The 17,674-nt window shown below is 41.9% G+C and overlaps 1 protein-coding gene across 1 annotated transcript in view; it reads right to left on the reverse strand.

Moving 5' to 3' along the window:
• The window catches only part of otog (otogelin), a 217,048-nt gene that overhangs the window by 122,238 nt on the left and 77,136 nt on the right, over positions 1 to 17,674 (reverse strand). The window contains exons 21-26 of the mRNA XM_078221380.1: positions 13,365 to 13,472; positions 7,815 to 7,953; positions 6,781 to 6,915; positions 6,278 to 6,424; positions 4,593 to 4,712; positions 1,254 to 1,370 (exon numbers count right to left, since the gene is read on the reverse strand). Of these exons, the coding sequence (XP_078077506.1) occupies positions 1,254 to 1,370; positions 4,593 to 4,712; positions 6,278 to 6,424; positions 6,781 to 6,915; positions 7,815 to 7,953; positions 13,365 to 13,472 (766 nt within the window). The remainder of the gene's footprint in view (positions 1 to 1,253; positions 1,371 to 4,592; positions 4,713 to 6,277; positions 6,425 to 6,780; positions 6,916 to 7,814; positions 7,954 to 13,364; positions 13,473 to 17,674) is intronic.

The following is a 17,674-nucleotide window of genomic DNA, read 5'->3' on the forward strand; positions in this document are numbered from 1 at the left end:
TTGCCCTCAACTCTTGGCTCTAACATTGGGCCAAGATTTTCCCTGAGGGGGAAAAGATTCAGGAAATTTTCCAGCCTGTATTACTTGCCACAGGAAAAAGTGCCCTGGCTGACAGAATCCTCAATCAGGGGAAGTGCCCTGGATGATGGATTACTCTTCCTGGCGTGGGTGGAGGGGATGGTGCATTCAGGTCAGGCTCCCCCAACTTGGATGCAGATGCAGCTAGAGGGGGCTGCCAAGTGCCGAGATGGGCTGGTTAAAAGGCCTGCCTTGGTTCTCTGGCATTTCATTCCAGCAGCCTAGCCCTCACTCCACACACCACTCAATCCCCACCCACTCCTCATGCCCATCCATGCCAACTCATGCTAATCCATGTCTCCACACCCGTCCCCAATGGCCTCTCATACCTTCCATGTCAATCCATGCCCCCATTCATCCCTATGATCCCCGATAGTCCGTATGTCAACTCATTCTGCCCCACCTCCCATCCTTTGCCCTTACATCCTCCATGCCAACTCATCCAGTATCCACCTGGATGAGTTGGCATCCAGCCAATAGAGTGACCTGAATAAGACAAGGCCTGACTAGAAAACTGTAAAGTTTAATCACAATTTCCTCAGTTTTGGACATGTAGTCAATCTTTATTGCTATGCATTGGGTGGAAAGCCCCTCGTGTATTGTGTTTAATTCTAGGAGGAGAAATGGAAGTGAGTAGTCAGCCCAAAATTACAGAATGAATCAATAAACCATAAGCTGAATATTTGACCAGTTTGCATTGAGTTTCAGATTGCAGGCACACTACTAAAGAAAAGAAGCTGAACTTCACCTGACCTTTCCTGATTCCCAAGAGGCAGCATGAAACATGGGAACCATTTCTACTGATCCCTGAGTATCCAACATCAACATAAAAATTCATTTTGTCAGGTATCATTGAGTAGCTGGCAGACACATCAAAAGAAAGCTGAATTGTCCAAAATAACGAATGAAATATGACAATCCTATTCTGTCAGTGCTGTTATGTCAATGTATTAAGGATTCCTTGTCATTTTTCACTAATTTCTTGGAATGAAAGGATTTGGGACAGGTATAGTATTTAGGACAGTATAATGCAGCAACAGTAGAAATGGGACAATTACATCAATCAAGTAAAAAACCTATTTGCCCTATGCACACTACCATTACACAAGGTGTGAGACCACAGCTGGTACTGTTGGTAACAAGAGAAAAAGCTTGTTGCTTCGATCAGCACTCACCACTGGGTGGCAGGGCTCAAAAACCTCAGACAATAATATTCCACATTCCCTCTTAGCAAACGGCTCCCGGAGTGGGTTCATGCTGCAAGGATTACGGATATCAGGGCTGTTCGTACACTGGAAAAAATTAAGTAACTGTTATGAGAGTTTACTAATAAGGCAAACAGGATGTATCTGCTACTCTTTTTTCAGACTGAAATCAAACACAATTTTGCAAACAGCGCACTGCTAAACTAAACCATTAAAATTTCAAAAGGTACGAAAGAAACTCAGATTATAGATATGCTGCAGCCAATTCTAACTCACTCAATATGGCATAAAGAAGGTGACAGTGACCTCAAATTGCACTGCTGATATAATTCACTGTGTTATTTACACTTTCAATCCACCTGTGACTATTTTATCCAGAGAGTTAAAAGAACTTAGATAGTCTCCCATCCTTTTCTACCATTCACCCCTGTTTCCAACAGACACAGTTTGTAACTTGTGATCCTGTAACAAAGATGGATTTGGGTGATTTTCAGGCAAAATTACTGGCTACCAGGAGGCAGGAAATGGACCATTTAAAAGTACACGCACCTCTCAATTTTTGGATCAGTGAAGATATGAATGTGAGTGTGCCTTGACTCAGACAGTAATTTTAATCAAACCCACCTATTTATACCCCATTAGCTTTCACTCCCTATTGGATAAATGAGGGTGGGTTGGGAAGGGAATACTCCTGCCTAGTGATTGTCATGATGTGGAGATGCCGGCGTTGGACTGGGGTAAACACAGTAAGAGTTTGTCTTACTAGTGATTGTCACGCAGTGTCTGTTCATCCATTGTCATAGCGTCTGCATGGTCTCGCCAATGTACCATGCCTCAGGACATTCTTTCCCTGTCAGGGAACACTTCAGTAGTCCAGGGCATTCAGCCTCCGATCTTCAGGTAAGTGTTCTCCAAGGCGGCCTTCAAGTCACACGAAGAATCGCAGAGCAGAAACTAATAGCCAAGTTCCGCACGCGTGAGGACGGCCTCAACCGGGATCTTGGGTTAATGTCACACTACGTGTAACCCCCACCATTTGGCCTGGCCTTGCAAAATCCTACTAACTGTCCTGGCTTGAGATAATTCACACCTCTTTAACCTGTGATTATCCCTCTCTTCACTTGCATTGTCTGTACCTGTAAAGACTTGATTACCTGTAAAGACTCGCATTCCAACCATAATCTTGCAATTGCATCTCTAGCTATATATGCCATGTTTGTGAACCCAACACTCCACTCACTTGAGGAAGGAGCAGCACTCCGAAAGCTCATGATTGCAAATAAACCTGTTGGACTTTAACCTGGTGTTGTGAGACTACTTACCAGTATTTGAAGAGTCTGCCCTTCAGGAGAAAGGATGTGATTGATCTGTACTGTTTGCTGTAGCAAGACTTTCAAGCTATGGGGGCCAGTTAGCTCAGTGGGTGCACGTTCACTCAGTTGGTTGGACAGCTGGTTCGTGCTGCAGAGCAACGCCAACAGCGTGTGTTTAATTCCCGTAATGACTGAGGTTATTCATGAAGGCCCCCCCTTCTCAACCTTGCCTGAGGTGTGGTGATCCTCAAGTTAAATCAGCACCAGTCAGCTCGCCCCCTCAAAGGGGATAGCAGCCTATGGTCATCTGGGACTATGGTGACTTTACTTACTCGGAGGTGGATATACCTTGCCTAATTTAACAGATGACAGATAAAATGTATGGAAAGGCATGTAACTTCATATCCTTTCCCATGGATAATAGGACCAGGTTGTTTGCTACACAGCCAATACTGCTTTCCTTCAGGTGTATGGAATAGTCGACTGCATGTGTGCAGATCAAAGAACTTATCCATAAACTGAAAGGGGTTACCTTCCCTTCAAGCACAGTGTGAAGTGATCATATCATCTGCACAGAACTGTGCACACTTTCTGGTAATGCCATGATGCTCCATTAAAGCATTTTTTGATTAGGAGCACCCAGTGCATAGATACCTGCTTGGGGCAAAGGGACGTCTTCTCAATACCTGGTTGCTGAAGTCTTTAAGTAGCTCTTAGTCATCAGCACAACTGGTGAAACAAAACCATCACCGAACAAGTCATTGTGTCGTAAAGCAATTTTTCCCAGTACTTGAACATGTCCCTGGGGCAGCTTCACTATTGCACCCATTGTGTCCCAGACGACAATGGCCTGCTGTAAAATACAGACCAGCTATTGCAGCAGCCCAACAACGCCTAATATGTTCTGATCCTCAAGCTCTTGAGGATGGCACATCAAAGATAAAGTATTTAGTGGCAAGAGCCATTTGGAATCACTTCATGGTCTAGTACATTAATTCTTCTCCCACCTCATCAGCATTTCTCACATGAATAGTTCTTCAAAGATTCTTCACCAGTTATTCCACCCTCCAATCATGAACTTCCAATCCAGGTTCAGCAGCTACTACTCTATCCACAAATCTAGATTTTCAAAAGATCTATTTTCTTCACGGATTCAAGAACTGTTGAGTGTTCAACGAGAGTAAATTTGACTAATCCATGAGTTACTGTCAATCAAGCAGTCTGAAACTGTAAAGGTAGCTATGGGGACAAAGGAAGTTGTGGGGAAGTAAATCTGAATGTCATCAGCATAAAAAAGGAACTGACCCCTTGCCTATATGGATGAGAAAAAGTAGGGGGTTGAGAACATCCGCTTAGGTGCGTATATACTTTTAAATGGAAGCTAGATATATATATAAGGGCAAAAGAATAGAAAGATATGGGCAGAAATTCTCTGATGTCATACATCTTGGCACCACTGCCTAAGAGGATGGAGAATTTGGCACTCCGCCAAAATTCCAATTACTGCAGTGGGACTGGAGAATCCAAGTCGGCGGCAAAGTCTGAGAATACCGGCCATGATGATTGGGTGAGAAAAGGTTTGTGTGCAGCATAAAGATCGGCATAGACCTGCGATGCCAAATGGACTATGTCTGTGCTGTAATATTCTATAAAACTCCAAAAATGAATGTGTATGTATGTAAACCCAAGGAAGGACCATGAGTTGCAGGTTTTGTAAAAGTAAGTTGCTGTCTAGTCCTTTGCTACTGCTTTTCTATTATTTTTAGCACCCCTTTTCTGTAATTTATAGTCTAAATAATGATGTGCATGTGCTGTTTCATTGATTCGCTAGCCTGCTGGTGAAATTGAAAGTGACATCAACAGATTATTCTATGTTCGGAGGCATCAAAATCAACCAAACTCAATTCTGAACATCATCCAGCATCCAGACACTTCCCCACACTCCAGTCGAGTCACTGGTGAGCTGGGAACTTCAGTTTCTCTAATACTTATTTACCTCCACAGCTGTCCAGCTGTTCCCAAATTCTTGTGGGTTTGGTGATTCTATGTGATCTGGACTCCTCATTTCATTGGCAGTTTTCATGTCAAAATTTCCACAGAGCCCAGAGAGTTTTCCCTGCAGGAAAGTAAAAAGGTAGCACAGATATCACTTGGTAGAAATTCATGTAATCAATAAATTTTACTGATTATTGACTTGTTTTGGAATGATCCAGTGGCATAAGCAAAGCATAGAATTAAGAAAAGAGTCCTATACCAGAATAGACTGTTTGCAAATTTATTTTGTTGGCTTTGTGAATGGAACTCCTTCTCTGCCCTCAAAGTACTGGTCTCCTTCAGGAATCTATAATCAGTTCTTCTATCCAATTTTTAATTTAACCAATGGCTGATTGTGGTAGCCAGTTATTTGCAACCCTGAAATTTACTCAGCCATGTCTTAAGGGCAAATTAACATACTGAGGAAAAATATAGGTATGTCACAAATGTCTGATCTCCATGGAGTTTAAAACATATTGTGCGGCGGTGATGGGTGGGCGTGGGTGGCAAAAGAATGAAACTAAGGTAATAAATATTATCCTCAGCCTCAGATGTGCTAAAGGTCTAAATAGAGCAAATTGTCAATGTTGGAAAAAAAAACTATAGGCGGAATTGTCCTAAAAATGATGTCAGTCAGGTTCTGACTAAAAGTCGGTGTGTTTCTCCCCAGAAACACAGCTAGGTTTTCACTCCAGATCTTCTGACATTTGGCCAAAATAAAAGTGGGGCGGGGGGTGTTTTGCGCTGAAATTCCTGAGGGGCGGGGCCTAAACACACTGGCAAGGCCGGCTCCACAGAGATCAGGGTGCCCTGATCTCCGCCGCCACACAGGTATCAGAGATAAGCAGTGGTGTGCCTTTTGTGTATTTTATTTTGTAGCTTACGTTGTGGAATTGAATTAATCAATTACAGGCTTGTTTTCATGAGTTAAAAAGCACCAAAACAGTGATTTGTGTGCTTTTCTGTATTTTTGTGGTTTGCATTGAGTAACCTGAGGGTGGTGGGGTCAGAAGGATGATGATGTGATTTGGGGCAGGGCTTGGTGTCACCGGGGGCAGGGTGGGGTGTGACATCACCAAGGGGCCTTGGCACAGAGGCCCCCCAAAGCATAAGTACTCCTCAACCAGACCACTCCCCGCCTTCCCCACCTCACATCATTGCCAGCTTTGAGGCACCAGTGCCTCCAATGCAATGCAGGCACAACACTCCCCCCTCCCCCACCATCGCCACTTCCCTCCCAAACAATGGGAAACCCCCTCCTCCCCTCCAGCCCAGTGGGGTTCCCTGGAGGCCTTGCTCCTGGCCTAGTCTCCTACCCTGCTCCTGGCCCCACCCTAGTAGCGTCAACCTGGCCCTGCTCCCTGCTTTTTAAATTCTGTATAGCTTGTACCAATCTTACTGCAATGCGATTTTTTTTAGTTTTGCAAAGAGTATAGTGATGGATCATCTCCCTGAGAGCATAAGGATGAATGGCAATTGGCTTGTGTGAATTAGATTTAGCTGTCAGGTGACTGCACTGCCCAAAAGTGGACATTTGGAATACTGCAGTGTGATATCCTAACTATACAGGATTTTAAAGCGCATATGAACGTACAATTTCCCAAGAAGAAGTTTAAGATATAAAGTTTTATGCATAATGCTTCTTACCTGCCATTTAGGTCCAATCTGCACATGTATTGTTGTCCTTTGGTCCCATAGTACAGTAATTTCTTCAGCGGGGAAATGTATGACAGTGAAAATACCTGCTTTCCATATGTGTACAATCTGCTGCATGTCTGTGACGCTGGAGGGACTCTGAGAAGATTAATTTAATGAAAAATACATAAAAAAACATATAATGTACACTGGATTTGATTGGCCACCAGTGGAGAAATGGTCAAATAGGCAATATGCATTTAGTACCACTGGTGAACACATTACTTTTATTTAATACTAATGCACATTAATTCCAATTAACAATGACTCAATTTTAAATCGTAAACAATATAGTTCATTAAAAATCAATCCTAGTGACTAAGGCATTGTCTGTGGTCCATTACAAAAATAGAAGCCAAGCAAAAATACTATTTTAAGTACATAAATCTTTGGCAAGTCACTAAATATAATGAATACAAATGGTTTCATCTTGTCTGTTCTGCTGTTCTACTTACCATGTTCCCACTGTCATCATCAAACACCAAGGAAGTGTGACCAACTAAGACAGACAGAGCTTTGCGACAAATGGCTCCACTCCCATAACAGTCAATATTTTCAGTAATGATGGACAGCCTTAAAGTCCCAAGACTCTGCCAGAAAAAAGATGTCCTCTTATACACGTATGTAGAGTGTCATTTACCGTGAAATGGTTTACATATCAAACACAAACATTTTTTTATTGGTTTCAGATTTGGCACAAAAAAGGAAATATTTTTTTAAATGGTGGCAGTGTGTTGTGATTTTCTAGTGCTTGATGTAAACATAAGAACCAAAGCAGCCTATTCATTCCAACAACATTGCTCCCTCATCCGGGTCCTTTCCTTATAGAAAAAGGAAGTATTTTTCCATTGCTAAGCAATGGAATGTAATATGTATCTAATGAGAACTTGGGGAGCATATGAGCAGAAGTAGGCCTGTTGGACCATGCAGTTAGATCATGATGGCTCTGGATGGGAAATTTGTGGGAGTTGAGCAGTAAGGTTGGGAAGTTGTGAATAAAGACATTATGCAAGCAATAACCAGTTGGACACTAGCATATTGACAATCCTATTATATTCAAAATAGAAAAATATACAAGTTTGTTTGATTTGAATATTTTCACATTCTTTTCTCCTTTGGAGAATGGTGTGGAGCATTGGAGGGTTTTGCAGGCTAGTTAACAAGCTGCTTTGAGCTGCCTGAACACCCCTTCCATGACCAACAGGTCCTGCAGCAGCACTTGAGTCCAGGAACATCCACCATAGAGGCAGGAGCTTTATTAACTGAGCGATTCAGTCTCCATTCAATACATGTATCCAGTTAATTTATGATCATGAAAACTATGTCTGTGTTATTCATGAACAACTATATGTCAGATGAAAATGATTTGAAATCTTGTGCCCACCTACATTTTACCTGTTCCTATCTTGTAGGAAAAATTAGTGTTTCAAACATTATACAGTTAATATGGTTTATAAAGAAATTAACCTTTACTAAAATGAACCTTTACCTTAACCAGGTAAACTTTGCAAGCGCTAATAAAATCATAAAGAACTCCATCAAAAGTCTTGTAATGACGGTCTCCATATGCTGTACACATTGAAGGACAGGGTTGGAATGTGCACTGGAAGGTCCCCTGCTGGCAAACACTAAAAGGTGTGTTATCAATAAGGATTAACTTACGCAAATACTTGCACAATTACATTCAGCTTTTTGCTACTTAAACAAAAGTTTTCTTTTATATTTAGACTACAGCATTGTTTAATTTTAATGTCATTGCATCTGTTTTATTAAAGCATTTGTTCTTAATATGTATGAGCCCACTAAATGTTAAATCTCTAATTCCTACAGCAATCAAACATACAAGCCTGTTCAAGCCTGCTTTGCCATTCAATAAAATCGTGGCTGATCTGTTTGTGTTTCAAGTTCCACATTCCCATCTACCCCTTTGATTCCCTTGTCTAACAAGAATTCAGTAAGAAGTTTCACAACACCAGGTTAAAGTCCAACAGGTTTATTTGGAATCACGAGCTTTCAGAGCACTGCTCCTTCATCAGGTGAGTGGAGAGGTAGGTTTCACAAACACGGCATATATAGACAAAAACTCAATTGCAAGATAATGGTTGGAATGCAAGTTTCCAAGTAATCAAGTCTTCACAGGTATAGACAATGTGAGTGGAGAGAGAGATAATCACAGGTTAAAGAGGTGCGAATTGTCGCAAGCCAGGACAGTTAGTAGGACTTTGGAAGCTCAGGCCAAATGGTGGGGGTTACATGTAGTGTGACATGAACCCAAGATCTTAGTTGATGCCGTCCTCGGCGTGCAGAATTTAGCTATCAGTTCCTGCGCAGCGATTCTGTGTTGTTGTGTGTCTTGAAGGCCACCTTGGAGAACGCTTACCCAAAGATTGCAGGCTGAATGCCCTTGACTGCTAAAGTGTTCCCTGACTGGAAGGGAACACTCCTGTCTGGCGATTGTCACATGGTGTCCATTCATCCATTATCGTACCGTATGGTCTTGCCGATGTATCGCGCCTCAGAACATCCTTTCCTGCAACGTATGACGTAGACAATGTTGGCCGAGTCGCATGAGTATGTATCGTGTACTTCGTGGGTGGTGTTCTCACATGTGATGCCTGTATTTGCCATGGCATAAATGGTGATGTCGGCACAAAATCCTGCCAGAGTCAGAAAATCAGGATTTCAGATTTCCTCCACCACCACCCCCTCCCCTCCCATGACTTAAGGGCTTTCCAGTCTAGAAAGCACATCCCCCACAACCCAGAAGGCCTCAAGCAAATCTAACAGAGTGCGTTTGTTGCTCTCCTCACATTGCAAGTATCCCCTCCTACCACTTATGAGTTTCAATTAGCAGCCAGGCAGAAGGCCATCCACAAGATTTCCTGTCCTGGTCTTCATGAAGTCGACAGTGTCCCCACCATGTACATTCCATCAAATCAAATGCCCCTAAACTCTGCCCGTTTGTAGTTTGGAGAAGCTGGGGCTGTTCTCCTTGGAATTGAGAAGGTTGAGAGGAGGTTTGCTGGAGGTATACAAAATCACAGGAGTCTGGACAAAGCAGATAGAGATAAATTGTTTCCATTGGTAGAAGGATCAAGAGCCAGAGGACACCAATTTAATGTGATTGGCAAAAGAAGCAAAGGCGACATGAGGAAAATTTTCTTTAAGTAATGAGTGGTTAGGATGTCAAATGTACTGCCAGTGAGTGTGGTGGAGGCAGATTCAATCATGATTTTCAAAAGAGAATTGGATCATTATCCAAAGAAGAAAACTTTCCAGGGCTACAGGGAAATGATGCTAGATGAATTATTCTTGCAGAGCCGGTACGGACATAGCCTGCTGAATTTCCTCCTTCTTTGCTGGAACCATTCTTTGATTCCAGGATTTGATGATCCATTTAACCTGGTGGTATGGCACACAACATGATGGAAGGTGTCATCAGCGTGATGATCGAATTTTGTGGTCACTCCAACCAATACTATCATGGTCAGCTGCATCCGCGAACTGGATTGATTGGAGAAGATGATATCAAGTAGGTTTTTCTCTTCAATTGATTCTTTCACCACCTGCTAAAAGCCCAGTCTAGAAGCCTCTTGCTTCTAGAAGGCTGTCCTTCAGGATTTGACCAACCTGGTAAATAGTGGTGCTACCGAGCCAATCTTGGTGATAAATATTGAAATTCACCCAGAGTATACGCTGCCCTGATTTATTGTTGGAGGGAGAGCTACATGTGGTAAGCAGTAGAAGGTTTCCTGGCTAATGTTTGATGTGATAGCATGAGAATTCATGGGTTCAGCCTTAATGTTGAGGATTGTATATCATAGTGCCACCATCTCTGTTGGGATTGTCCTCCAGCTGGGCCAGGTCATACCCAGGGATGCCAATTTTTTATACATTCATGATATGTGGGTGTAGCTGGCAAGGCCATTATTCATGGCCATCCCTCACTGCCTTTGAGTAGGTGATGCTTAGCCACCTTCCTGAACCAATGCAGATGCTGTTGTGCACTCACAGTTAGAGAGAGTTTTCCATAATTTTAACCCAGCGACAAGTCCAAGTCAAGGACCGTGTGTGCCTTGGAGGGTATCTTACAGGTGTTGGCATCTTTTGTCCTTGCTCCTCTAAGTACTAGAGGTTGCTGTTTTGGAAGGTACTGTGGAAGGGCCTTTGCTGAGTTGCAGCACTACATCTTGTAGATGGTATATGTTGTGGCGTCTGTATGCAATGATAGAGGGAGTGGATTTTTAAGATGTTTGATAGGGTGTTGATCAAATGGCTGTTTTTTTCTGGATAGTGTCGAGCTTCTTGTGTGTAGGTGAAGCCATATGTTGGCTGGGTCTTGATTCATGCAGGCAGCGAGAGCTTATTATCTGAGAGGTTGTGAATGGAACTGAATATTGTGCAATTCTCCCCACTTCTGACCTTACGATTAAAGATCATTGATGAAACAGCTGAAGATGGTTGAAAGTAGGACATTACCTTCAGTGATGTTCTGGAGCTGAGATGATTGTCCTCCAACACCCACAACCATCTTCTTTCGTGCTAAGTATGTTTTCAGCCAAAGGCGAGTGCCCCTCCAATTCCCAGTAACTTAAGTCTTCCTAGGACTATTTGATGGCCATACACGCAGTCAAATGATACATGGGCTGTCACTGTAAACTTAGTTCTGGAATTCAAATTTTTGATCCTTGTTTGGATAATGGCAGGAATAAGATTTGGTGCTGAGTGATCCTAGCGGAACCCAAAGTGAACAGTACTGAACAAGTTATTGATGAATAACTGCTATGTGATAGCACTGTCGACAACACCTTCCATTACTATGCTGTGATTGAGAGTAGACCGATGGGATGGTAATTAACTGGATCAGATTTATCCTGCTTTTTGTAGGCAGGACATACTTTCAATTTCTTTTCTTGCTGGTTAGAGGCCAATTTTGTAGCTTTGATGGATCAGTGTGGGATGTTCACTGAAAGGTATGATTCTGTGAATGTTACTATAGCAGATTGTTACTTGACTAGTCTATGAGGCAGCCCTGCCAATTTTGGAACAAGTGCCCAGATGTTAGTGAGGAGAACATTGCATGGTTGACTAGGCAGAGTGTGCCAGGTTGGCACTGTCAGGGATGAAATTGGCACTTCCAGATCTGCATTGCTAGGGTGCCAGGTTGGCACTGCCAGATAGGCACTTCCCAGCCATGTCTCCAACCACTCGGGGCTTCAATGCCCTCCAACCACCCCTCTAAATATTAGCATACTTAAATACTTATTTAAATATGGTAATCTGGTTCCCGCCCTCACTGGTCAGGAACCAAATTACATCCAGGTGCAGTGGCTGAGAGAATCCCAACGGGGGTTTGTGCAAGTGCTAGCGCTAAATGAGCTAGAACCCTCATTAGCGATTCTCTGGGCCCGCATCGCCCCCAACATGATCTGCGCCAGGTGTGATGTGGCCGGAAAAACATGGCCATTAGCTCTAATCTCTCTCCACAGATGCTGTCAGACCTGCTGAGATTTTCCAGCATTTTCTGCTGTTGTTAAAATCCAAGTTTAGTTATGAAATGCTCTATCCTATTTAACGACATCCATTATGTATAGTAAAATGGTATGTTACAGATACATGATTTCTTTCTGAAAGTTTTTATTGCATTTAAAACATATTCTAATTTCCAATGCAAAATTAAGATAGGTAGTTACAACACAAATCTAAATTAAGATGGATAGAATTCATTTTGTTCCATTTACATGCCTAATTTAGGGTTGCAACCCTACTGTGGAGATGTATGATTCTGAAGATATCTTTGATACAAATTGATCTCTGGTAAGCAGGTCAAGGAAAGTGAAGTTTAAGCCAAAGATCCTCCGTGATCATACTAAATGGTGGAATAGGCTCAAAATACAGCCTTCTCCTGCTCCTATTTCCTATGTTGAGATCCAACCAGAGCTTCATAAAGCTTCAGTAACTTCCCGATTTTAGTACTCAATATCTCTCTTTATGATCATATATACTTTGTTAATGACTCTCTCAATATATTCTGTCACCTTCCAAAGATCAATGTACACATACCCCACTCCCTCTATCACCGCACACACTTTAGAACCATACCACTTAATCTACATTGTCCTTCCTTAATACTTGGGCCAAAATGCATCTCTTCACATTGCTCCATAATAAATTCCATCCATTTTCTAACTATTGATGTCCTGTTGCTTCTCCTTAATGCTTTGGCCAAAATGCATCATTTCACATTTGTCTGTATTAAATTCCATCTTTTTGCTAACTATTCACTGTTGCATTTGATTGGTATCATCCTTACTGTTTGTCATATTTCCAAATTTGCTACCATTGACTGTTTTCCAATATGCATGTAATTTTTATGAAAACTGCTACTGGAAGTGTATAGATGCAGACAGTATCGGCGATGATCAAGTAACCTATCACTGTTCAAGCTATGTTTGAAATCATAGAAATCATAGAAACCCTACAGTACAGAAAGAGGCCATTCGGCCCATCGAGTCTGCACTGACCACAATCCCACCCAGGCCCTACCCCCATATCCCTACATATTTACCCACTAATCCCTCTAACCTACACATCTCAGGACACTAAGGGCAATTTTATTTAGCATGGCCAATCAACCTAACCCACACATCTTTAGACTGTGGGAGGAAACCGGAGCACCCGGAGGAAACCCACGCAGACACGAGGAGAATGTGCAAACTCCACACAGACAGTGACCCAAGCCGGGAATCGAACCCAGGTCCCTGGAGCTGTGAAGCAGCAGTGCTAACCACTGTGCTACCATGCCGTCCCGTGTTATTGCAATATGGTGTTCCTGTAATATATCAGATTATTTATTGTAAAGTTTATTTACAATAATTGATATTTGGATAAGGTACCAGAGAGTGCTTAGCATTCATCACTCAAAGAGTTACTCAAGAAAGGAAGGGATAATGGTGAAAAAGAGGAATAAACACAAAGAACTGCCATAACTTAAAGAAAGGATTTGCGCAAACCAAATCTAGAAAGCTGATTTACTTACCAGGTATAGCATGGTGATCTTACTATGTCACCAGGAAAATATTCCTTCCCCTTCCACAGACAGGGACATTCATTAGGCTTAAAGCACTCATCTTCATGCTTCATAAGGCTAGTAAAAGTGCATAGAAATTAAATAAAACAGTGATTTATCCAGATTGATGACCCTTTACTAAAATATAATGATGGTGTTAACCTAATTGTGTGTTAAGATATTATTCCACTCAGTTGAATCCACTTTATTGTCTTTTACTTCTAAGTACACTGTTATAAATATCAACAATTCTGAAACATATACTAAGTTATGATAACACATCTAGCAATCTGTAATAAGAATTGAAATTTTACAATGTATTGTTTGCATTTCAATCAAAGCTAAGGATTAATACATTGTTTTGAATTAATCCACAATCCTATCTATTTAAGCAACATTAACTCTGTAATTCTAGTTTATTCAATTTGTGGTTAAAGGGGAACTATGACCTCATTTCTTTTTTTTAATGATTTGGTAATTTATCCTGATATCATATTCCTACCCAGTGTGTTCTTGAAGGCCCCCCATCCCGCATCATGGCAATTGACTTGCCCTTTTGCACCCTGGAGGTCAATGCTAAGCATACTCACCTCCTTACTCACCCTTTGCAATCCATGCTATTCAAGGGACCAGTGGTGATTTGCGCCTATGTGATTTCCCGCTGGGGAGATGGGAACATTCCTAGAGGGAGCATGATCACTTGCCAGATTTGCTAATGAGTTTGAAATCAAGTCAATCTCATGCTAATTAACCTTGCGTCCTTTCTGGATGCGATCCAGTTTGCACCAGTGGAAATGGACTGGGACGATTGCAAACTGTTTGGTACCAAGCGCAAAACTCACTTTTAGACCCGCAAGCAATTTTCCAGGATTAGCGTGACCTGGATGAGGCCGCAAAATCGTGGCTGATTTTACCACATTTTACAGGCAGCTGAGCTTCAATTCTCATTTTTGAAGCTTAACATGGAAAAACAACTTTGAGCTAAACTACCACTATTTTTAAGACACATTTAACTTATGCATCTATGGCCAAACATTGTTTGTTACTTAGCATAGCATGGAGCTCTGATTCCATCAAAGCACAATATGGCAGGAGCATTGACAGCCATGGAATTATCATTTTTCAGAATAGTATTACAAATTAATGAACAGGTTCAGGCCACAGTCATGTAAGAAATGTGACTGTTGAATTGTTTCTGAGCACCATCTGTTTCATTTCTAATACATTTTTTGTTCGATCAATTTCCTGATAACCTCAGAACATCGAGTCGCACTTCGTTCCCACTGGTGTATAACACCAGGACTCAGAACTGTGTTCAAAGAGAATACAGTGCATTCACTGAGCTGCAGAAGCTGAGATTTACTACTGTGTTATATTACACGACAGATAGCATAGATGCGAACAGAATCCTTCACTGACAATCCAAGAACAGATTAATTTCTGTGATCAAAGGATTTTAAACAATCCACCATTCAGCCTCCCATTGATTAATCACTTTCCAGAAAGTGCTGAACATTAAAACTCAGGGTCGTATCAAACAAAAGTGATTTGTCAATCAAAGCACAAACTATGATTTTGTAAACTGTAGATTTCTTTTACAAAGTAAAGCATGGATATGCAGTTATGGTCAAAGTCTTGGCTAGCTTCATATTTTGTTGGATAATGCATGGCTGGGGATGTGATTTAGGGAGGTGATTTAGGGGAGGTAATGGCATAGTGGTAATGTCACTGGGCTAGTAAGCCAGAGACCCAAGGTAACGCTCTGAGGAAATGGGTTTGAATCCCGCCACGCCTTATGGTGAAATTTGAATTCAATAAAATAAAATTCTAATGATGACCATGAAACTGTAGTCAACTGGGGTAAAAACCCCTCTGGTTCACTTTTTCTTTTAGGGAGAAAATCTGCCACCCTTACCCAGTCTGGCCTACATGCTAATCCAGATCCACAGCATTGTAGTTGATTCTTAATTGCCCCTTCAAGGACAATTAGGGATGGGAAATAAATGCTGGCCAAACCAGTGATGCCCACGTCCCATGAAAGTATATTTTTTTAAAAAGATGGTGCAGGAGGGAGAGCTTTTGATGCACAGGTCACCGGGACCATCCTCTACATGGGCAGGTTTTTTTACTGCTGTTGGGGAGGTTTTAAATTAATCTGCCAGGGGACATGGGAACCAAGGGTTAATACTAGAGAGGAAAAGCAAAATGCACAAAAAACTGGAAGAGACAGATAACACTACTGTAAGAAATAGTAAGGCATTAAGTGGATCAGAGAAAGAGGGAATGCAATAAGATTTCAATTAGGTTTACTGTGCATCTATGTGAATGCACAGAGCATGATAAACAAGTTTGGTGAGCTGCAGGCACAGATAACCAAGTGAGAATATGATGTTGTGGCGGTTACAGAGGCCTGGCTCAAAAAAGGGCAGGACTGGGTACTAAATATTCTTGGGAATAAGGTATTCAAAAAAAATAGGAATAGTTAAATGTTGGGAATGATTAGAAAAGCATTTGCAATTTTGGGCTTCATAAATGAAAGTATTGAGTATAAAGCAGGGAAGTTAGGCTGGACCTTTATAAAGCTCTGGTTAGGCCACAACTTTATTGTGTCCAGTACAGGTGACCACACTTTGGGAAAGATATGAGGGTCCTTCAAAGAGTGCAGAGGGGCTTTAGCAGAATGATTCCAGGAAAGAGGGATCTTAGCTATAAGGTTAAGTTGGAGAAGCTGGGGTTGTTCTCCTGGGAGCAAAAGAGATTGAGGGGAGATTTAAATAGACATGTATAAGATAATGAAAGGTTTAGATAAAATTGTACAAGGACATGTGGGCACAGATTAAGTTGTTGAGCCAGAAATGTGGGATGGGGAGGTGTATGAAAGAACTACTTTACGCAGTGAGTGATAATGAACAGGAACTCGCTGCTCCTAAGGGCAGTGGAAGCAGAAATGATCAACAAATTCAAAAGAAAATTAGATGTTTTTAGATGTCTAAAATTTTCATGGGAAATCCCCCCCCCCCCCCCCCCCCCCCCCCCCCCCCGCCCCCCGCAACTTCTGGACATGACAACACCCCCAGCCCCACTATCCCCCAACAACCTGACTATCCCCTGGCCACTCCAATAACCCCAACCTAACCTGACCAGCCCCTGACCTCCCCCACTATCCTGACCCAACTACCTACTCACCCATCTATCCACCTCACCACCCCCCCCCCACCAACTCACACATGCACCTCCTACTCACCCATCTTACCCATGTTCCCATTCACCCACTTTTCCACCCAAATACCTACCTCACCCACCTACCCACTCACATATCTACCTAAGCATTCACCTATATATCCACTCACATGCCTATCCACCAACACATTCACTCATGCACTCACTCACCCATTCATTCATCCATTCATTAATGCATACTTAAAGACTGGATCTTTAAACTTTCCAGAATACAGCAGCTAACGCCACCGTTCTTCCAACTCTACTCCAATCTGATGGAACTCCGCAACGGAATACTGCGCTGCGCATTTCTCTGACAACTGGGATGACAAGATCCCAGAAGAAATGTGCAGTAGCGTCAGGTTGGGAAAATCTTCGTGGGCAGTGGCAATGATGTGCTGATTGGAAACGTCAGGCCACAGTGAGAGAAAAAAAAAACCTTCCTGACTATGAGTTAGAAGATGCTTGAATGTAAATGTTCATTGCAATTTACCACTGCACTGTGCTGGCGGTAAAAGGCAAAATAAATCACTGGTTGAAAAAATGCAACGTTGTATTGTAATGTAAGGACTTTGGTTTGTTTTAATTAAACAGTGTTGAGGTTATGTGTATTCGTCTATGATTCTGTTAAGCTTCTTAGAGGGTATCTGATCCTCTTGGCAAATACTTCTCTGCTTAAATAATATATAATACAACTTATTCATGGAAAAATTAAGCCAATAAACTAGAATGAGTTGCATTTTCATTACTGCTGAAATGGCATAGCTGGCAACTGACAACCAAAGTATATTCCCTGTGCCGGATTCACTTTTAAATGTAGACTCAGTTGGAGAAAAACTTACATTAAGCATCCTCTCATTGCTTGTAGTCCAAAATTGAACAGTTAGGAATCAAGTTTATCTCTGAGCGAGTAGATTGTGCATTCAAATCCCAGCTCAGAGCTTGAGCACATAATCTGGGTTGGTATTCCAACCTTGCACTGAAGGTATCCTCATGACTGAAGTATGGGGGGTATGGGGTGCGAGAATTATAAATTCCAGTTCAAATAAGAGCAATCTTCT

The sequence above is a fragment of the Mustelus asterias genome, chromosome 9, assembly GCF_964213995.1.
Source record: "Mustelus asterias chromosome 9, sMusAst1.hap1.1, whole genome shotgun sequence".
NCBI lineage: Eukaryota > Metazoa > Chordata > Chondrichthyes > Carcharhiniformes > Triakidae > Mustelus > Mustelus asterias.